At 42.0% G+C, this 18862-nt stretch overlaps 2 protein-coding genes across 2 annotated transcripts; one reads left to right on the forward strand and one right to left on the reverse strand.

Annotated features, from left to right (window-relative positions):
* The first annotated feature begins 146 nt into the window (after positions 1-146).
* On the forward strand, positions 147-10714 carry LOC134657295 (peroxisome assembly protein 12). The gene is made up of 7 exons (XM_063512878.1): positions 147-391; positions 588-696; positions 1938-2140; positions 2893-3116; positions 6033-6174; positions 9112-9197; positions 10593-10714. Exons 1-7 carry the CDS (start codon positions 272-274, stop codon positions 10702-10704), a joined length of 996 nt encoding a protein of 331 aa, XP_063368948.1. The 5' UTR covers positions 147-271; the 3' UTR covers positions 10705-10714.
* A 1864-nt stretch (positions 10715-12578) lies between these two features.
* LOC134656771 (poxin-like) lies at positions 12579-17208 on the reverse strand. The gene is made up of 4 exons (XM_063512296.1): positions 17063-17208; positions 16241-16354; positions 13725-13916; positions 12579-12848 (listed from the first exon to the last, which is right to left on the reverse strand). Exons 1-4 carry the CDS (start codon positions 17204-17206, stop codon positions 12579-12581), a joined length of 720 nt encoding a protein of 239 aa, XP_063368366.1. The 5' UTR covers positions 17207-17208.
* Positions 17209-18862: the final 1654 nt, after the last annotated feature.

Genomic DNA, 18862 nt, shown 5'->3' on the forward strand with positions numbered 1-18862 from the left:
AGTGTATTATTAATTATGGTAAAAGGGTAGTCCAAGCTTTTTCAGAAAGACATATATTAGTGCCATGAAAACATTTTCCAGGTTTGTGTTTGTGATGTTTTTTTTTTGTTTTTAATGTTTTTATTACTTCTTACTAAAGGAAAATTAGAGAAACTGTCTTCCACTACTTTCTGACGAGAGCATTACTTACAAAGACATAAACCAGAACACGCAATATTGTTAATATTTATAGTAAACTTCCTGGATACTAAACTGTGTAAAACCTGTAACCATGGCGGTGTACGCTGCGCACTTGACGAGAACGTTGCAAGGAGCCCCGTCTGTGTTCCAAGTGGTGGCGCAGGAAGCGCTCGGGGCTACCGTGAAGCCGGCTTTTGGGAAACTTGTAGAGGTCGGTAATTTCATTTTTATAAATACAATTTTTGTTTGGATTATTAAAAGTTACAAAGAACTTTTGACAAAACTGTAAGAATTTTTTTAAGCTGTTTAATCACACTATAAATCAGTTATATAAGTCTCATGTATCCAACATATATGTAGGTTTTCTTAAAGCCATATATAAAGTGCAAAATTTAATTTTCTTGCAGTATTTGGCAACAGTGTACCCCAACCGGCTGGGCTGGTGCGAGCGCTGGTACGATGAGCTCTTCCTGCTGTTCGAGGGCTTCCTACAATACCACTACCTCAAGCATTATGGTAAGCAAAGTACTTTTCATTATGTATTGCGTCACACTTAGGAACCGGTATTTGAGTTTGAACTCTGCTACTTGCATTTTGTTTACTAGCAGATGTTTATCAATAAAATTGACACTAAGCATAAGCACTAACCAATGTGTAAACAGGGCCTTAGGCCCAAGATACACTTGTAAGTTTTACTTACGTAAGTAGGGACACAGCTATACTACAGAATGAGAGATGAATATCGTTATCTCATTCTAACAAATAGATTTGTTTCTACTTACGTAAGTAAATTTACAAGTGAATCTCGGGACTTAGTTGACTTGGTATTTGCATTTTTAAAATATTGTATTTAATGTATAAAAAGTAACCATAAATAACTTGGAATAATAACTCTTACAGACAGTAATAGTCTTATGGCGTTATTCATCATAAACGGCTGTTAACTTAATCAGTTGATGATCATTGTTTGTCCCTATTTGTCCTTATGCTATAGAGAGGGACAAAAAAGCGGCCAAGTGCGAGTCGGACTCGCCCATGAAGGGTTCCGTATTTAAGCGATTTATGACGTATAAAAAAAACTACTTACTAGATCTCGTTCAAACCAATTTTTGGTGGAAGTTTACATGGTAATGTACATCATATATTTTTTTTAGTTTTATCATTCTCTTATTTTAGAAGTTACAGGGGGGGGGACACACATTTTACCACTTTGGAAGTGTCTCTCGCGCAAACTATTCAGTTTAGAAAAAAATGATATTAGAAACCTCAATATCATTTTTGAAGACCTATCCATAGATACCCCACACATATGGGTTTGACGAAAAAAAAAATTTTTGAGTTTCAGTTCGAAGTATGGGGAACCCCAAAAATTTATTGTTTTTTTTCTATTTTTGTGTGAAAATCTTAATGCGGTTCACAGAATACATCTACTTACCAAGTTTCAACAGTATAGTTCTTATAGTTTCGGAGAAAAGTGGCTGTGACATACGGACGGACAGACAGACGGACAGACGGACAGACGGACAGACAGACAGACAGACAGACAGACAGACAGACAGACATGACGAATCTATAAGGGTTCCGTTTTTTGCCATTTGGCTACGGAACCCTAAAAACAATCATCAGCTGATTAACTTAGTAGATGTTAGTATACATAATATAAATACCTCACACATGTATGCTACCATGTTTTATGCAATAAAAACGTATATTCACAACAAACATTGCAATAGTTCAGGACCATATTTCGATTTCAGCTGCATCATTTTCCGAGAGCTTCTACGGCCTAGTGAGAGCCCCACTATCTCCTAGCGGAGAGTTCCACTCTGGGTCTCGCTTACCCCGCGGCGCTGAAACTGGCTCACTGGCACTGTTGGTGCTGCTGCCTTACTTGCGAGACAAGCTTGAAAGCGCCGTGACACGCTGGAGGGACGAGCATGAAGATGGTATACTAGGGAAGGTATGTTTTCGTGACAAAGTCACTCATTTCATTCTAGATGTTTCCTTTGTTTTCTTGGTTAAGTCACTCTTAGCTAATTTATTGCAGTTAAGTAAAAATGACAATAGTATAATTATACTGAATTCAGTTAACATGAATTTTCGGTTAATCTTAGTTATCTACCTCACCCCTTACAACAGTTACAACAATGACACACACCACATATCCAAAAATGTTTCACAAGCAAATATACCACATGATTTTTTCTTCTTAATGAGGAATTTCTCAAGCCTATAATAGTAGTGCGTCACTAAAATAACAAGCAACAACGGTTGCACTCCGGGAGTGCCGATAGAAGTGAACACTCACCTCACTATGTTACTCGACGCGACACGATACATACGTTTAGCGGAGGTATTCTATTTATTTATTATATATTATTATCATTCTCAAATAAGATCACACTTTTTCATTGACATGTTTATTTACATACTGCCATGACAACGTCAAATTATTTGAACATAGAGTCCGCAACATAAATGTCAAATAACATTCAGTTTTTCTTTCTTGATTTAAATGTCATCTAAATTATGAGTGGCCACCTTACGAAGCTTACGGTCACGTGATCGCTTTACGCCCCTTACGGTCACGTAATCGCCTTACGCTGTCTCGAGTTTATCATTTTTTCCCCACCTCAAAAAGTGCCCAGCGCCGCTAAAGAAGTTTTCACTTCAATAAATAAATTAAAAGAAAATCAACATATATTCTGACAGGGTCACACAGCAACAGCAAAGCGCGCAGCCATCCACGTATACTCCACCATCCACCTGGTCACCTCGCTCGCTAAGCTGGTCCAACTGGCAGCATATCTTAGAGGCGCGTCCAGCCCTACTCCATCCCTGGCAGCCCTAGGGTTGACGTTAAGAGACGCGCCCCCACAAGCACAGGACGATACGTGGGGGGATTTGGTCAGAAGTCTGGTGTCGGGACAGTTTGGGTAAGTACTACTTGGCTGGACACGCTGCCGCGTGTCTAGATCCTGGTGGCTCGCCAAACTGATCCAACTGGCAGCATATCTTAGAGGCGCCTCCAGCCCTACTCCATCCCTGGCAGCCCTAGGGTTGACGTTAAGAGACGCGCCCCCACAAGCACAGGACGATACGTGGGGGGATTTGGTCAGAAGTCTGGTGTCGGGACAGTTTGGGTAAGTACTACTTGGCTGGACACGCTGCCGCGTGTCTAGATCCTGGTGGCTCGCCAAACTGATCCAACTGGCAGCATATCTTAGAGGCGCCTCCAGCCCTACTCCATCCCTGGCAGCCCTAGGGTTGACGTTAAGAGACGCGCCCCCACAAGCACAGGACGATACGTGGGGGGATTTGGTCAGAAGTCTGGTGTCGGGACAGTTTGGGTAAGTACTACTTGGCTGGACACGCTGCCGCGTGTCTAGATCCTGGTGGCTCGCCAAACTGATCCAACTGGCAGCATATCTTAGAGGCGCCTCCAGCCCTACTCCATCCCTGGCAGCCCTAGGGTTGACGTTAAGAGACGCGCCCCCACAAGCACAGGACGATACGTGGGGGGATTTGGTCAGAAGTCTGGTGTCGGGACAGTTTGGGTAAGTACTACTTGGCTGGACACGCTGCCGCGTGTCTAGATCCTGGTGGCTCGCCAAACTGATCCAACTGGCAGCATATCTTAGAGGCGCCTCCAGCCCTACTCCATCCCTGGCAGCCCTAGGGTTGACGTTAAGAGACGCGCCCCCACAAGCACAGGACGATACGTGGGGGGATTTGGTCAGAAGTCTGGTGTCGGGACAGTTTGGGTAAGTACTACTTGGCTGGACACGCTGCCGCGTGTCTAGATCCTGGTGGCTCGCCAAACTGATCCAACTGGCAGCATATCTTAGAGGCGCCTCCAGCCCTACTCCATCCCTGGCAGCCCTAGGGTTGACGTTAAGAGACGCGCCCCCACAAGCACAGGACGATACGTGGGGGGATTTGGTCAGAAGTCTGGTGTCGGGACAGTTTGGGTAAGTACTACTTGGCTGGACACGCTGCCGCGTGTCTAGATCCTGGTGGCTCGCCAAACTGATCCAACTGGCAGCATATCTTAGAGGCGCCTCCAGCCCTACTCCATCCCTGGCAGCCCTAGGGTTGACATTAAGAGACGCGCCCCCACAAGCACAGGACGATACGTGGGGGGATTTGGTCAGAAGTCTGGTGTCGGGACAGTTTGGGTAAGTACTACTTGGCTGGACACGCTGCCGCGTGTCTAGATCCTGGTGGCTCGCCAAACTGATCCAACTGGCAGCATATCTTAGAGGCGCCTCCAGCCCTACTCCATCCCTGGCAGCCCTAGGGTTGACGTTAAGAGACGCGCCCCCACAAGCACAGGACGATACGTGGGGGGATTTGGTCAGAAGTCTGGTGTCGGGACAGTTTGGGTAAGTACTACTTGGCTGGACACGCTGCCGCGTGTCTAGATCCTGGTGGCTCGCCAAACTGATCCAACTGGCAGCATATCTTAGAGGCGCCTCCAGCCCTACTCCATCCCTGGCAGCCCTAGGGTTGACATTAAGAGACGCGCCCCCTCAAGCACAGGACGGATACGTGGGGGGATTTGGTCAGGAGTACGAGTATAGTGTCAGGACAGTTTGGGTAAGTAAGTACTGGTCACTGTCAAACTGATCCAACTGGCAGCATATATTAGAGGCGCGTCCAGCCCTCCCTAGGGTTGACGTTAAGAGACGCGCCCCCACAAGCACAGGACGATACGTGGGGGGATTTGGTCAGGAGTCTGGTGTCGGGACAGTTTGGGTAAGCACTATCCTGGTCACTCGCCAAACTGATTTAACTAGCAGCATAGTCTAGTGTCGGGACAGTTTGGGTAAGTCTAACTTCATCTGGTCATCTCACTCGTCAAGTTAACCCAACTAGCGGCATATCTTAGAGGCGCATTCAGCCCTACGCCTTCCCTTGCGTCTCTAGGGCTGACCTTGAGAGACGCCCCTCCGTCCCACAGTCAAAGAAAAATAATACTCTCCAACTTCCGAGTGAGCTGAAATTTTTCATACATAATCTTATACTTTAAATCGAGCAATTCTTGTATATATATTTCGGGGATCTCGGAAATGGCTCTAACGATTTCGATGAATTTGCTATATGAGGGTTTTCGAGGGCAAAAAATCGATCTAGTTAGGTCTTATCTCTGGGAAAACGCGCATTTTTGATAGTATATGTAAATCGGATGACAATGCAATATTATGGTACTATCGAGCTGACCTGATGATGGAGACAGGAGGTGGCCATACTGGCCATAGGAACTTTGTGATAAAACAACTCAACCTAATTGTTTTTGAGGTTTTTAGAATTGAATGAGTATCTGTTGCCTGTGGAAAGAAAAGTACAGTCAGCGATAAAAGCGTGTACCAAAGACTTATTTCCTTTATTAACACATTCAGTGCCGAAAACTCGACTATCGGGTATTTTATAATTTCGTTCCGGCCGGACGACCCGATAATTCATAATAATTCATAATTTATTGCATAATAATCATGTGGTACGAGTACAGGACAGATATTACATCTGGGTAAGTTCACACATGAACCCTGTTAGGGCACAGCAAATTTCTTAAAACTAAACTATAACTAGGAGGTGCAGTGCAGGCATATGTGTAGGTACATAATTTAAAATAAACGCATTTTGATACTTATGTTCAACGCATAAGATTAAAAGCTAATATTTATTATTTTATACTTATGTTATTACATTAATTACTTATCTGGGTATGATAGTCGGGGTCGTGGTACTACCATGGTACTACAGCTTTATATGTATTGTTGTGGCCTGGCGCGGATAGCTTGTTTGTCTGGGTGGCAATGTGTTAAAATAAACATGGTTGTGTTAAACAGTAGTGCGGCGGTGACGTTCCCCATGCTGGGCGGGCTGGCGCTGCGCTGCGTGGAGTACGGCGCCTTCGCGGTGCAGGTCCTGCGCTGGTGGCAGGCCGCGGCCCCGGCCCGCGACACTCCCGCCTGCCCGCAGCCCCCGCAGGTCAGCCCTTGCCACTGACAATCCAACCTCTAGACTGAGCTTAGGCCAATTCTTTCATGAAACCGATGCTGCCAAAAATACGGGGGTGCGGGGGGACGAGGTGAGCGAATCCCGTGCCGTGATTGGTCCGTTCAAAGACACGGACAGATCACGGCACGGGATTGACTCGAAGATGGAGTAACGCTACCGTATGTGTGGCAGAGGGGGTAGCGCGACTATGCTATGTCTAGAGGTTGGATTGTCTGTGGCCCTTGCTGTCATTGTGTCATTAAGACACAAGTAAATGTTTACTTAGTTTAGGTATTGTTATCAAATTTCCATTAGCGACAGAAAATACACATTTGTCCGGTATTTATAGTTCTTAACGTGACCTTTACTTATTTTAAGTTGAATCTATGAATGTACTAGTATTTAAGCATAAATTGGATAATTACCATTGTATCAATCAAATTAGCATAAGTTTTAAATGAATAAATATTATCTTATCTTATCTTATTCCACACTGTCAGTAGCGTCATCAGTACCGCTACTTGACGCCAGATGTCACAAGTGTCGCTGCTGACGAAAAATGTACTACCTGCTAAAACAATTTACAACTAATATTATAAGCAAGAGTTGAAAATGGAGTTCCGGTTAATCAGATTATAATATTAGCTAAAAATTGTCAAGCATTAAAGTTTTTGTTTGCCCATCTATTGTCAACTAGCAGAACTGAAAATGTCCGCTACTTGACGCTAGATGTCGACTACGAAATAACTCGCGTTTTGGTATGAAAACTGATGTATGGAGTTACCACTCTTTCTTTACTTATATTTCTCTATGGTGTCAGTACACTTTCAGTGGTCACAGTGAGCTATTTGGATAGCATAGACTGCAAGTGTTGAATTAAACGTCAAACTTATATGAAACTATGACGTACTTATAAATAACACTTGCAGAGTCTATGCTATCAAAATAGCTGCAGTATTATTTATTTATTTATTTATTTAAACCTTTGGGAAACAAACAGGCAAAAACAACACACATAGTAAATCAGATAACACATTCACAAGCCACACAGTTTCCACTAATGAATAATAACAACATTATCAGTGGCGGATTTCCCATAAGGCACAGTAGGCTCGAGCCTAGTGCGGCGAGATATTAGGGGCGGCAAATTGTGGCAAAAAATCGCTGATGATAACAAGAAATAACACAAAATTATTCATATATTGGCAAGGTGCGAAGTCGGTGGAGGGGGAAGTGGCGCTGATCTTCGCAAACACAGGTAATCTTATGGAATGTCCGCCATTAGTACTAGCGGCAGCCGCTTGAACTAATTTTACTCCATAAGATTTAACGTAGAAAGTCCGCCAAAATGAGGGCAGCACCAGTCGTGCACCTGGCAACGAATTCTCAAAAAAAGGTATAGAGAGAAGTGCTTGGAACACAATTTTTGACTTCGTAACTTTGTTTGAACTACTTAGGAGGTGAACATATCAAAAGTCCCCGGCCGTAGCTAATGAGCCGGGGAAAGAGGGAGATTTGAAGGTCCCATTTTTCGGTTTTTCGCTTATACTTATCTCGGAAACTATGTGTTCTAACGACTGATCATTGTACAAAATGAAAGCTGATTAAATTTGCTACAAGTTTTATTTAGTACAGTTTTTCGATATCATAAGCATCAGCAATCATTGCCGTAGATAAATTACAGTTAAGTCGATCAGCTGATGCTTTTCAGCCATCTTGGCGCGAACTAAACTGCGAAATCACCGAGAACTTTGCGAGTGTGGAGTCATACGTCAACGTCGCGATATATTCGCTCCGCGAAGTCGAGCCGCGATTCACGCGCAATAGTCTGAAGGGGGGCTTGTATAGGGCCCTCCACACTCGTGCACGAAGCCGCGAACGCGAGTGTGGAGTCAATTTCGCAGATCTGCTACACTGTTAAATTCTTTCGGGTTCCTTTCCTCGTGAGCACTGTGAATATTATTGATGGAAATTTAATGCAAAATTATAGACATTCAAGAGCGGCTTTCTCAAAAACTAAACAAGATACCTATCGAAAAACTCGACTGTATAATAAAACTTGTAGCAAATTTAATCAGCTTTCATTTTGTATAATGATCATGTCACAAGGACGCATAGTTTCTAAGATATTATAAGCGAAAAACCGAAAAATGGGACCTTTAAATCAAACCCCCCACCCCCGCTCAAGGGCTACGGCCGGCGACTTTTGATATTTTCACCCCATAACGAGTCCAAACAAAGTTACTTAGTAAAAAATGTGTCCAAGCATTTCCCTCTATACCTTTTCGTTGCCTGACCTAAATGCAGTCAGTATGATGGGTGCCGATACTGAGAAAGGGGCGGCTACAGGGTCTGAGCCTAGGGCGGCAAAGACTGCAAATCCGCCACTGAGTATTATCTTGGTCTAACTCTAAAGGATGCAATGAATGTATATAATAGGCTACATTACTAATTTTTTTTATGGTATCAATCGATCGGGTTTGTTTTTAGGATCAAATGTCTATATGGGACCCATTGCATTAAAGTAACACAAAAGTCAGAAATTGTAGTCAAAGTCCGACAGTCGCACTTCACTCGCGAAACGCCCTATACAAAACGGCCAGAGGCCGTGACGTCATCGCCCATCTTGTAGTATGGACAAAACAAGAAAATTGCGTTTTGGTCGGTGAAATATTGCGTTTATATATATAGTTGCTATACAATATTTTTTTGGATGAAATGTAAGGAATCGAATGGTACCCTTACTTTTATCGTTTTTGGAAGTTAAAAATAAACTTAAATTTTGAAACTTTCAGGTCCTGTAATTTTGTAATTTTTCAATATTTTATTTTAATATCCACATTATTGTGATAAATTGCTCGTTTGCTATCTATTTTACTAGATTTTGTTATAAAATTCAACATGTGTCATCCTCCCTATTGTTGATAGCGGGACCCTGCCCTGGAGCGCTGGCGGAACAAGTGCCCCATCTGCCTGCAGCCCTGGAAGACCCCCACGGCACTCCCCGTCTCCGGGTAAATATACTTTTAGGGTACCGTACCCAAAGGGTAAAAAGCGGCCAAGTGCGAGTCGGACTCGCCCATGAAGGGTTCCGTATTTAGGCGATTTATGACGTATAAAAAAAAAACTACTTACTAGATCTCGTTCAAACCAATTTTCGGTGGAAGTTTACACGGTAATGTACATCATATATTTTTTTTAGTTTTATCATTCTGTTATTTTAGAAGTTACAGGGGGGGGGGGACACACATTTTACCACTTTGGAAGTGTCTCTCGCGCAAACTATTCAGTTTAGAAAAAAATGATATTAGAAACCTCAATATCATTTTTAAAGACCTATCCATAGATACCCCACACGTATAGGTTTGATGAAAAAAAAAATTTGAGTTTCAGTTCTAAGTATAGGGAACCCCAAAAATTTATTGTTTTTTTTTCTATTTTTGTGTGAAAATCTTAATGCGGTTCACAGAATACATCTACTTACCAAGTTTCAACAGTATAGTTCTTATAGTTTCGGAGAAAAGTGACTGTGACATACACGGACAGACGGACAGACAGACAGACAGACAGACATGACGAATCTATAAGGGTTCCGTTTTTTGCCATTTGGCTACGGAACCCTAAAAACGGGACCCTATTACTAAGACTCCGCTGTCCGTCTGTCTGTCACCAGGGCAGACAGTTGAAATTTTCACGGATGATGTATTTCTGTTGCCGCTATAACAACAAACATTAAAAACAGTAAACATAATAAACATTTAAGTGGAGCTCCCATACAACAAACGTGATTTTTTTGCGTAATGCGCGAGTCCGACTCGCACTTGGCCGGTTTCTATAACCTTTCTGTAAAAATGCCCTGTAGCGGCATAGACTAGGAATCCTCTAGACGGAGTTTAGAGCAATTATTTCATGAAACCGATGCTGCCAAAAATACGGGGGTGCGGGGGGACGAGGTGAGCGAATCCCGTGCCGTGATTGGTCCGTTCAAAGACACGGACCAATCACGGCACGGGATTCTGACACTTTGACTCGAAGATGGAGTAAAACTACTGTATATAGTGGCAGGGAGGGTAGCGTTACTATGCTTAGTCTAGAGGATGTCTTGTCTGTGTGTAGAGGATTTCAAATTATAATATTTGGTAAGATATTTATACGTAGAGCCATAGAGAAATATAATAAGACAAGAGTGCTCACTCCATACATCAGTTAGACTATTAATTTCAGTGTCTACATCTAGCATCGAGTAGCGGAACTATCAGTACTGTTAATTGACAATAGATGTAGCAGTACTGATAGTTCCGCTACTCGATGCTAATAGTCTTTGGTACTAAAACTTTTCTCTATGGTAGAGCTTAAAAACTGTCTCCTGTTGTCCCGAAGGAAACTTGACGTCGGTATTTTCATTTCAGGTTGATATTCTGCTACAGTTGTATATCGCGGCACCTGCGCGCGCGCCGCGCCTGTCCCGCCACGCGGCTGCCCGCTAGAGAAACGGATCTAGTCAGGATGTACATCGACTGATCTAGTATAGCCTAGTAAGACCCCATCATATAAAGTTTTCCAATTTGAACCTTATTCTATAGCTTTGATCTTGGACTGTCTAGAACACAAAATGACTAGTGTAATATTTTGCCTATATCTCTTTTAGTCTACATCGCAAACGGTCTAGAACACAAAATGACCACATATAGGTAGGTTAGGTTCGTTAGGTATCTTCAAATGGCCGAAGGCCAAACCGCACAGAAATAGGAGCCCCGCGGCAGCGGGGCCTCGTCGACATCGCTAACGCAAAGATAAACCGACGAAATGTAGGTAAATAAAGGTCTAAATAATTGTAGTCATTTTGTGTTCTAGACCGTTTGCGATGTAGACTAAAACGGATATAGGCAAAATATAACACTAGTCATTTTGTGTTCTAGACAGTCCGAGACCAACCCAAGTAAATTACGACGAATTTGGTTTGTTTTAAAAACAATGAAACAAAAGAAATGCTACTTTATTAGGTTCACGAAAGGTTCAAATTAGATTGCACGAATATGTAGGTACATTGTAATGTACATTACCCTTTTCGACGCCGTGTCAAACACAAAGGCTGTCACTCAGACGCCACGTGATTGAAGTGTCAAAACTGAAGTTGAACTTTATCTATATGCACGTAGGTCGATTTTGCTCTGTGGTCTGTGACCGATTAATCGGTCTTTGTCGTTGAACCTACGGTGCGGATATATCGGTCATTGGCGTCCAAAAGGTTAAGTCTCAGGAGGATAGGGTCACGCCCATGTAACATCTCTTGTGATGCAGGCAGGCATGCTTACATTCAGGCGGGCAGTACGCTTGTATGCCACCGATGTGGCATTAAAAAAACATACATTTAGCGTTAAAAACAGTGTGAAACAAGTGATTGTTTAGAAAAAAATGTGGGATTTTAAACATTAAAAATATTGATATAATTCAATGTTTGGATGTTGGACTAGATTCGACACTGATAAATAGATTCAAACAGGATAAAAAAATATGATTTCATAAATATATTGAATATTTGCTATTTTCGCTAATGCGTATCAAGATATAATGAATCATGTTATATTATAAATCATTATTGTTAATTAGTATTACATAATACAAAATTGTTTACAAAGACTGATTATTAATATGGGCTTTATTTAGTTGGGAATTGGGATAAGGTTTAGGATAAGATGTTAATTTATTGTAGGTAAAGCTTTATTTTTTAAATGAAAAAGCTAGACGGTAAATGATGGTAATAAGTTGATTTTATTAAAATTATTAAAAACTGGTGATTATAAAAAGTATTCTTTGTGTACCTATCTATATTTTCAGTTATCTAGTTTTATTAGTAAATATTATAGGTAGCCTATTTAGGCCAACAAAAAAAAAATACGAGTATAATTCCGCAATTAATGTCGTAAGACTCAAAAATATATTAATTATCAACTTATATAATGATAAGTACTAAAAAACTATGTACATCAAAGCGCAATGAAAACGTAAATGTCGATTGAAAAGCGACCCATTTTCATCGATCTTTTGTGTATTTACAAATTTACTCGTGTTTGCTTCGTCGGTATACAATAGCATAGAGAAAAAAATACATAGAGTGCTCACTCCATACATCAGTTTTAGTACCAAAAAGACTATTAGCATCTAGCATCGAGTAGCGGAACTATCAGTATTGCTACTTGACAATAGATGTCGCCACCGACCGGAAAGTCTTATGCTGTTGAGATAAGACTTTCCGGTCGGTGCTACATCTATTGTCAAGTAGCAATACTGATAGTTTCGCTACTCGATGCTAGATGTAGACACTGAAATTAATAGTCTGAACTGATGTATGGAGTGAGCACTCTTGTGTTACTATATTTCTCTATGACAATAGTCTACAAATATTGAACCCCGTCGGCGTGCACCCCTTGCAAGTAGATATGCGCCATCTGTCTTCCGTTCCCGGCGACCAGCGCTATACGCGGGGTGGCGCCGCGGTGCAGCACGGGCGCGGGCGGGGCGGGAGGCGCGCGGTGCGCGGGGGGGAGCAGCGCCACGTGCGCGCGCAGCGCCGCGCGCGACGGGAAGCTCTGGTCGCCGTAGATGAGCCCCGGCGAGTCCAGCAGCTTCCAGGGGAGGGTCGTGTCGAAGTAGCCGCCTTCGCCCTGGGACCAGTTAAAAAATGTTGGTACCTAATGGTTTTATTAAATTATACAACGGGACTTAATCGCGTATCTAAGTTTTAAGATTTACCTCCGACGTTTCGAGGACGGCGTTGTCCCCGTGGTCTCGGAGAAGACTCAAATGTGTAAAAATCGTGAAAGTTTAAATCAGTGTTACCTAATGGTTTTGTCAGACGACTTGGCAGGGACGTGACGGACAGAACTGAGCCGCCTAGAGAGCTAGCCGACGACAGAGAAATATAGTAAGACAAGAGTGCTCACTCCATACATCAGTTCAGACTATTAATTTCAGTGTCTACATCTAGCATCGAGTAGCGGAACTATCAGTACTGCTACTTGACAATAGATGTAGCACCGACCGGAAAGTCTTATCTCAACCGCATAAGACTTTCCGCACGGTGCTACATCTATTGTCAAGTAGCAGTACTGATAGTTGCGCTACTCGATGCTAGATGCTAATAGTCTTTTTGGTACTAAAACGGATGTATGGAGTGAGCACTCTATGTATTTTTTTCTCTATGCCGACGATGAATAAGTGTGTAGGTAGCTAAAGATGCACAGGAAGAGTAATTTGAATGAAGACAACTTATTTTTATTAAATCTACATTGAGATTTTACTTTTACGAGTGGCCATCATCAGTTTTCATCGAACTATCTATGAATAGATAAAAAAAATATACAAAATTAAAATGGCCGTAACAGACGGATAGAACCGATGTGATCCCAAAAAATTAGACTAAGGATTCGAAATTGAATCAATTATAGATATTCATGAGCAAGTGCTAAAATTATTATGCTTCATTCACGAATAATAAAAAAAAAAAAAAAAAAAAAAAAAATTTTTGACTTGGAACTAACCTCAAACGAAGACACGGCATAGTGGTTGCCCCTCTTGGCAGTAACCACGGAGACTAGCGCGCCCTCCTGGTTGACGACGGGCGTGCCCGCGATGTACTGGTTTGCGGACTCGAAGCTCGGGGCGCACCGCCACTGCGCGAGCTGCCCGTCGCTCGAGGTGAGGAGGAGGCGCTTGCTACGGTTTATAAACACCTGTACATATAGTAAGTTGTTAATTCAAAATTTTCATTTTAGGCATAGAGAAAAAAATACATAGAGTGCTCACTCCATACATCACTTCAGACTATTAATTTCAGTGTCAACATCTAGCATCGAGTAGCGGAACTATCAGTATTGCTACTTGACAATGTAGCACCGACCGGAAAGTCTTATCTCAACAGCATAAGACTTTCCGGTCGGTGGCGACATCTATTGTCAAGTAGCAGTACTAATAGTTCCGCTACTCGATGCTAGATGCTAATAGTCTTTTTGGTACTAAAACTGATGTATGGAGTGAGCACTCTATGTATTTTTTTCTCTATGTTTTAGGTACAAGCTTTTATCGCTGACTGTACTTTTCTTTCCACAGGAAACTAAGGACTTTTAGACGGTGCGAGAACTCGTATGCGAGTCATTTGATCGGTCGGGTGAATTGATGTCACCTCAATGGTCCGCAATGTAACTAAAATCGTATACGAGTTTCATTACATTGCGGGTTTTGTTCGGTCGGTTGAATTAGACGTAACCAACAGTCCGCAATGTAACTAAAATCGCATGCGAGTTCGCGCGCCGTCTAAATCAGCCCTAATACCATCCTAATACTCATCAAGAGAATAGGGAATATTACGCGAAACTATACATAGGGGGCGCCACTACCACAATACTCACAATCTGCGGGTCTACCACAAACGAGAGTCGAAAATTTGTTATCTAACCTCTCTATCACTCTTGCATATTCGAGCGATAAAGATAGCTGAGTTACGATTTCGCGTTTCCCGCTAGGCCCTTTGTAAACAAACCGCCTTGATGTATCAATGTCATATTTTATTGTCTGTGAAAACTGGTCAAAAAGCAGTTTAAGGCGCAGTATGTATAAAAGTTACTCTATGGTTTACGATGGGTGCTAGTGCTGCACTCTGGCGTCAGAACATTGCAGTAATACGCCCTTTTCTAACAGAAAGTTGTAACAATATTTTTTTAGACCTCATAGGACATCTAGCGTTGGGCGATGGTAATACTTGCATTGATCGTATTAACGTCGGTCCGAAAGCTAATTAGTTGCTGAAAATATCGACAGAGGGCGTGAGTAGCTCGCTGTCTGATTTTTCTTCAATAAAAGGTTTACTTTTATTAATTTACAAATATTAAAACACAATTAAATATTTTATAACTTTCTTCTTTCCTTTTTTGGAAATTATTTTTTTTTATTGAAACGAGTTTCGGTCGCTGTATCTGCGTCGTACGCGCAACGAGACGCAGCGGTGGGAGTATCTGTGATTCGATCTGTCAGCTGTCATCGGCATTTCGGATGAGATGTTGTAGCGAGAGGATTCCGTTTTCTTCAAAGGCCAGTGTGCCACATTGTTTTTTAAATCGCGGCTTAAACCGCTTAATCGTAAGTATTTTTCTTGATCTACGTATCAAATTGTTCGAGACGTGTTCAGTGCTTATTGTTTTATTACTTATTTTCAGGGAGAATATTATGTTCTACTTATCATAACCTCTGAAGGCCCCATGCATAGACATGAAGGCACGGATTTACAAAGCCGGCTTCTTTTCTGCATTGGGTAAGTTGCTCAACCGTTCTTGCGAATTTTAACCCTCGTCGAGGATCGGCAAAGCCTCATACTTATTGTTTTTAAATTATTTCCAGGGCTTTCAAGAGGAGGTTTCGTTTACCCCTTCAGTTCCCTAGTTAGTCAAGGGCGTCGGCATGAGCGAGGTTGTGCTCCAGGCCGCGCTGAGCTGGTGCTGCCCTTGACCACTTAACTGGCATGGACGTTCGGAGGCGGCTGCTGTGGCACCGGGGTGGTTGAGCTCACCACCACGCGGCTGCAGGGCCCAACTCTCGTGCTTTTTTTTTAACCCGAGGTCAGAGTGTTCCCTATAATATATTTTATTAAGGCGCCCAACATTTAATTACCTTTACCAAATAGTTTACCGAGGTCTTCCAGCATCCTGAAACACAGACTCACCCCCTGTGCTCTAAATTTAAATTAAGACTGAGCTAGTTTACTACCATTATTAGTTATTACCTAACCTAATCCTACCGCTAAGCTGGCGTAGCAAATTGTAAGGTGAAAGAAATATACCCTTAAATACAGTAATTCCTTATTTTATTTTATACCACTATAGGGCTCCCCGCTGAACCCGTAACAAAGTTACAGACGAAATAGTAGATTAGACATTATAGGACAAACTTGTCGCTGCGAATAGTGCATAGTTATTATATTACGGGCCTTGAAAGAAATGGCATGCGATTTATGATGTGTATTGTGTATGTATCAAATATATGTAACAGAGTGAATTAGACCCACCTTTTCAGCAGTGTTCTCGTCTAGACGAACGTACGCCAGCTCCGCTAGTGGCGCCATCACCTCGTCGGTGAACACATCGCAGTAATGGTGGGTCGTCTTTGCCCGCTCCAACACCTGCGCAAAAAAATATTTTAAAAAGACAACGCGCGATACGCGCAGTTTGCCGCTACCGGCAGTGCTTCTAATAGACTGTAGGCGAATTCTTATGCGTTTTACACCATCTCAGAGTGTAAAACGCATTATCTTAGAGGTCACATAATTTTCCTACTCGTTACTAGATGGCGCTAGTAGTTAGTAGTAGCTTAACGCAATGTATTGCAGAAATTCACCAAACCTATCTCTTTGCTACCGCATACCAGCTTGATCTTCGGACTAGACTGCGATATATCAAACGTTTGTAAGCTTCATCCAGCATGTTGTATGTTCAAATTGATATATTACGAACTGTTGGTTATTCTACTCGCTCCTAGAGGGCGCTAAAATAATCTGTTCTTCAGTATTCAGTAGCACATTACATTGGCAGAACGCCGCCGAAACCAGCCAAATTGTGAAGAAAGCGCTAATGTAGGCAAAAACTGACACAGAATATTCCAAGCATTTATAACATTATTCTAGTTAGTTTTTAATGTTATAATTATTTAGAAGAACATCCAGTTTTCCTACTCGCTACTAGATGGCGGTAGTAGTACCTGTTCCTCCGTGGCAGTCTATTAGTAGAATGTCGTTGAAGCTGGAAAACTTGTAACCAGTCGGTAGCTAAACAAAATTGTACTCTTCATTTAGTTTTCCTACTCGACACAAGAGGACGCTAGTAGTAAGTACCTGTTCCTCAGTAGCGCAGTGTATTGGCAAAACGCCTCCGAAGCTGGCAAACTTGCGGCCAGCGCGCTCGTGCAGCTCTACCGGGATAGACATGGACTCTACCAGGCCCTTGTAGGCCTCGTTCAGTACTGTGCGCTTCGCCATCTTGATCTGATAAATATAAACAAATATTGTACCTAAGACGGAGAAAAAAATACATAGATTGCTCACTGCATACACCGGAAAGTATAATGCTCAACAACAATAGTTTCCGGTCGGTGCTACATCTATTGTCAAGTAGCAGTACTGATAATTCCGCTACTCGATGCTAGATGTCGACTATGAAAATAATAGTCTTTTAGCTACCAAAACTGATGTATGGAGTGAGCAAACTATGATGGGTACTTATTTCTCTATGGTAGCATTTAGTTCCAAAACTGTCAGCGTCATTGACGCAGACTACAAAAATACATTAGTCATGCCGACTGACCAAAAGATGGCGGAGTTTTTCATCCGCATAAGAAGAACCAGCGCGAGCGCGAATTGTATGTCTGTGGAAGAACCACCTTAAATACTGTCTTAGAATTCCGAATTACATGCTGGCTTTTTTCAATGGCAAACCGTTAGCCAGTTTGCGGGCGGTACAGCGACATCTAGTGTGCGATAGCAGAAAGTGCAGAAACTATGCATGCAGTACCTATGAATAATCGCGAACAAATATACATACATACAATACATACGGGCATAGAGAAAAAAATACATAGAGTGCTCACTCCATACATCAGTTCAGACTATTAATTTCAGTGTCTACATCTAGCATCGAGTAGCGGAACTATCAGTACTGCTACTTGACAATAGATGTAGCACCGACCGGAAAGTCTTATCTCAACAGCATAAGACTTTCCGCACGGTGCTACATCTATTGTCAAGTAGCAGTACTGATAGTTCCGCTACTCGATGCTAGATGCTAATAGTCTTTTTGGTACTAAAACTGATGTATGGAGTGAGCACTCTATGTATTTTTTTCTCTATGATACGGGTCAACCTGAGAACCTTTTTAGGGTTCCGTAGCCAAATGGCAAAAAACGGAACCCTTATAGATTCGTCATGTCTGTCTGTCTGTCCGTCTGTCCGTCTGTCTGTCCGTCCGTATGTCACAGCCACTTTTCTCCGAAACTATAAGAACTATACTGTTGAAACTTGGTAAGTAGATGTATTCTGTGAACCGCATTAAGATTTTCACACAAAAATAGAAAAAAACAATAAATTTTTGGGGTTCCCCATACTTCGAACTGAAACTCAAAATTTTTTTTTTCATCAAACCCATACGTGTGGGGTATCTATGGATAGGTCTTCAAAAATGATATTGAGGTTTATAATATCATTTTTTTCTAAACTGAATAGTTTGCGCGAGAGACACTTCCAAAGTGGTAAAATGTGTGTCCCCCCCCCCTGTAACTTCTAAAATAAGAGAATGATAAAACTAAAAAAATATATGATGTACATTACCATGTAAACTTCCACCGAAAATTGGTTTGAACGAGATCTAGTAAGTAGTTTTTTTTTATACGTCTTAAATCGCCTAAATACGGAACCCTTCATGGGCGAGTCCGACTCGCACTTGGCCGCTTTTTTTTAAGGCGGTTAAAAACGCTTACTACGTGCACCCGCTACTACAAACAAAGTCCGAATAACAAAATAGTTAAAATTTCAAACGAAATAAATTATATTCCTTTGCCGCAAACATGACATTTCGTTCCCCAAAGAAAATTGTTAGAAATTAAGTAGGTATAGTACCGAGATATATATTTTTTTAATTTA

The sequence above is a fragment of the Cydia amplana genome, chromosome 19 (genome assembly GCF_948474715.1).
Source record: "Cydia amplana chromosome 19, ilCydAmpl1.1, whole genome shotgun sequence".
NCBI lineage: Eukaryota > Metazoa > Arthropoda > Insecta > Lepidoptera > Tortricidae > Cydia > Cydia amplana.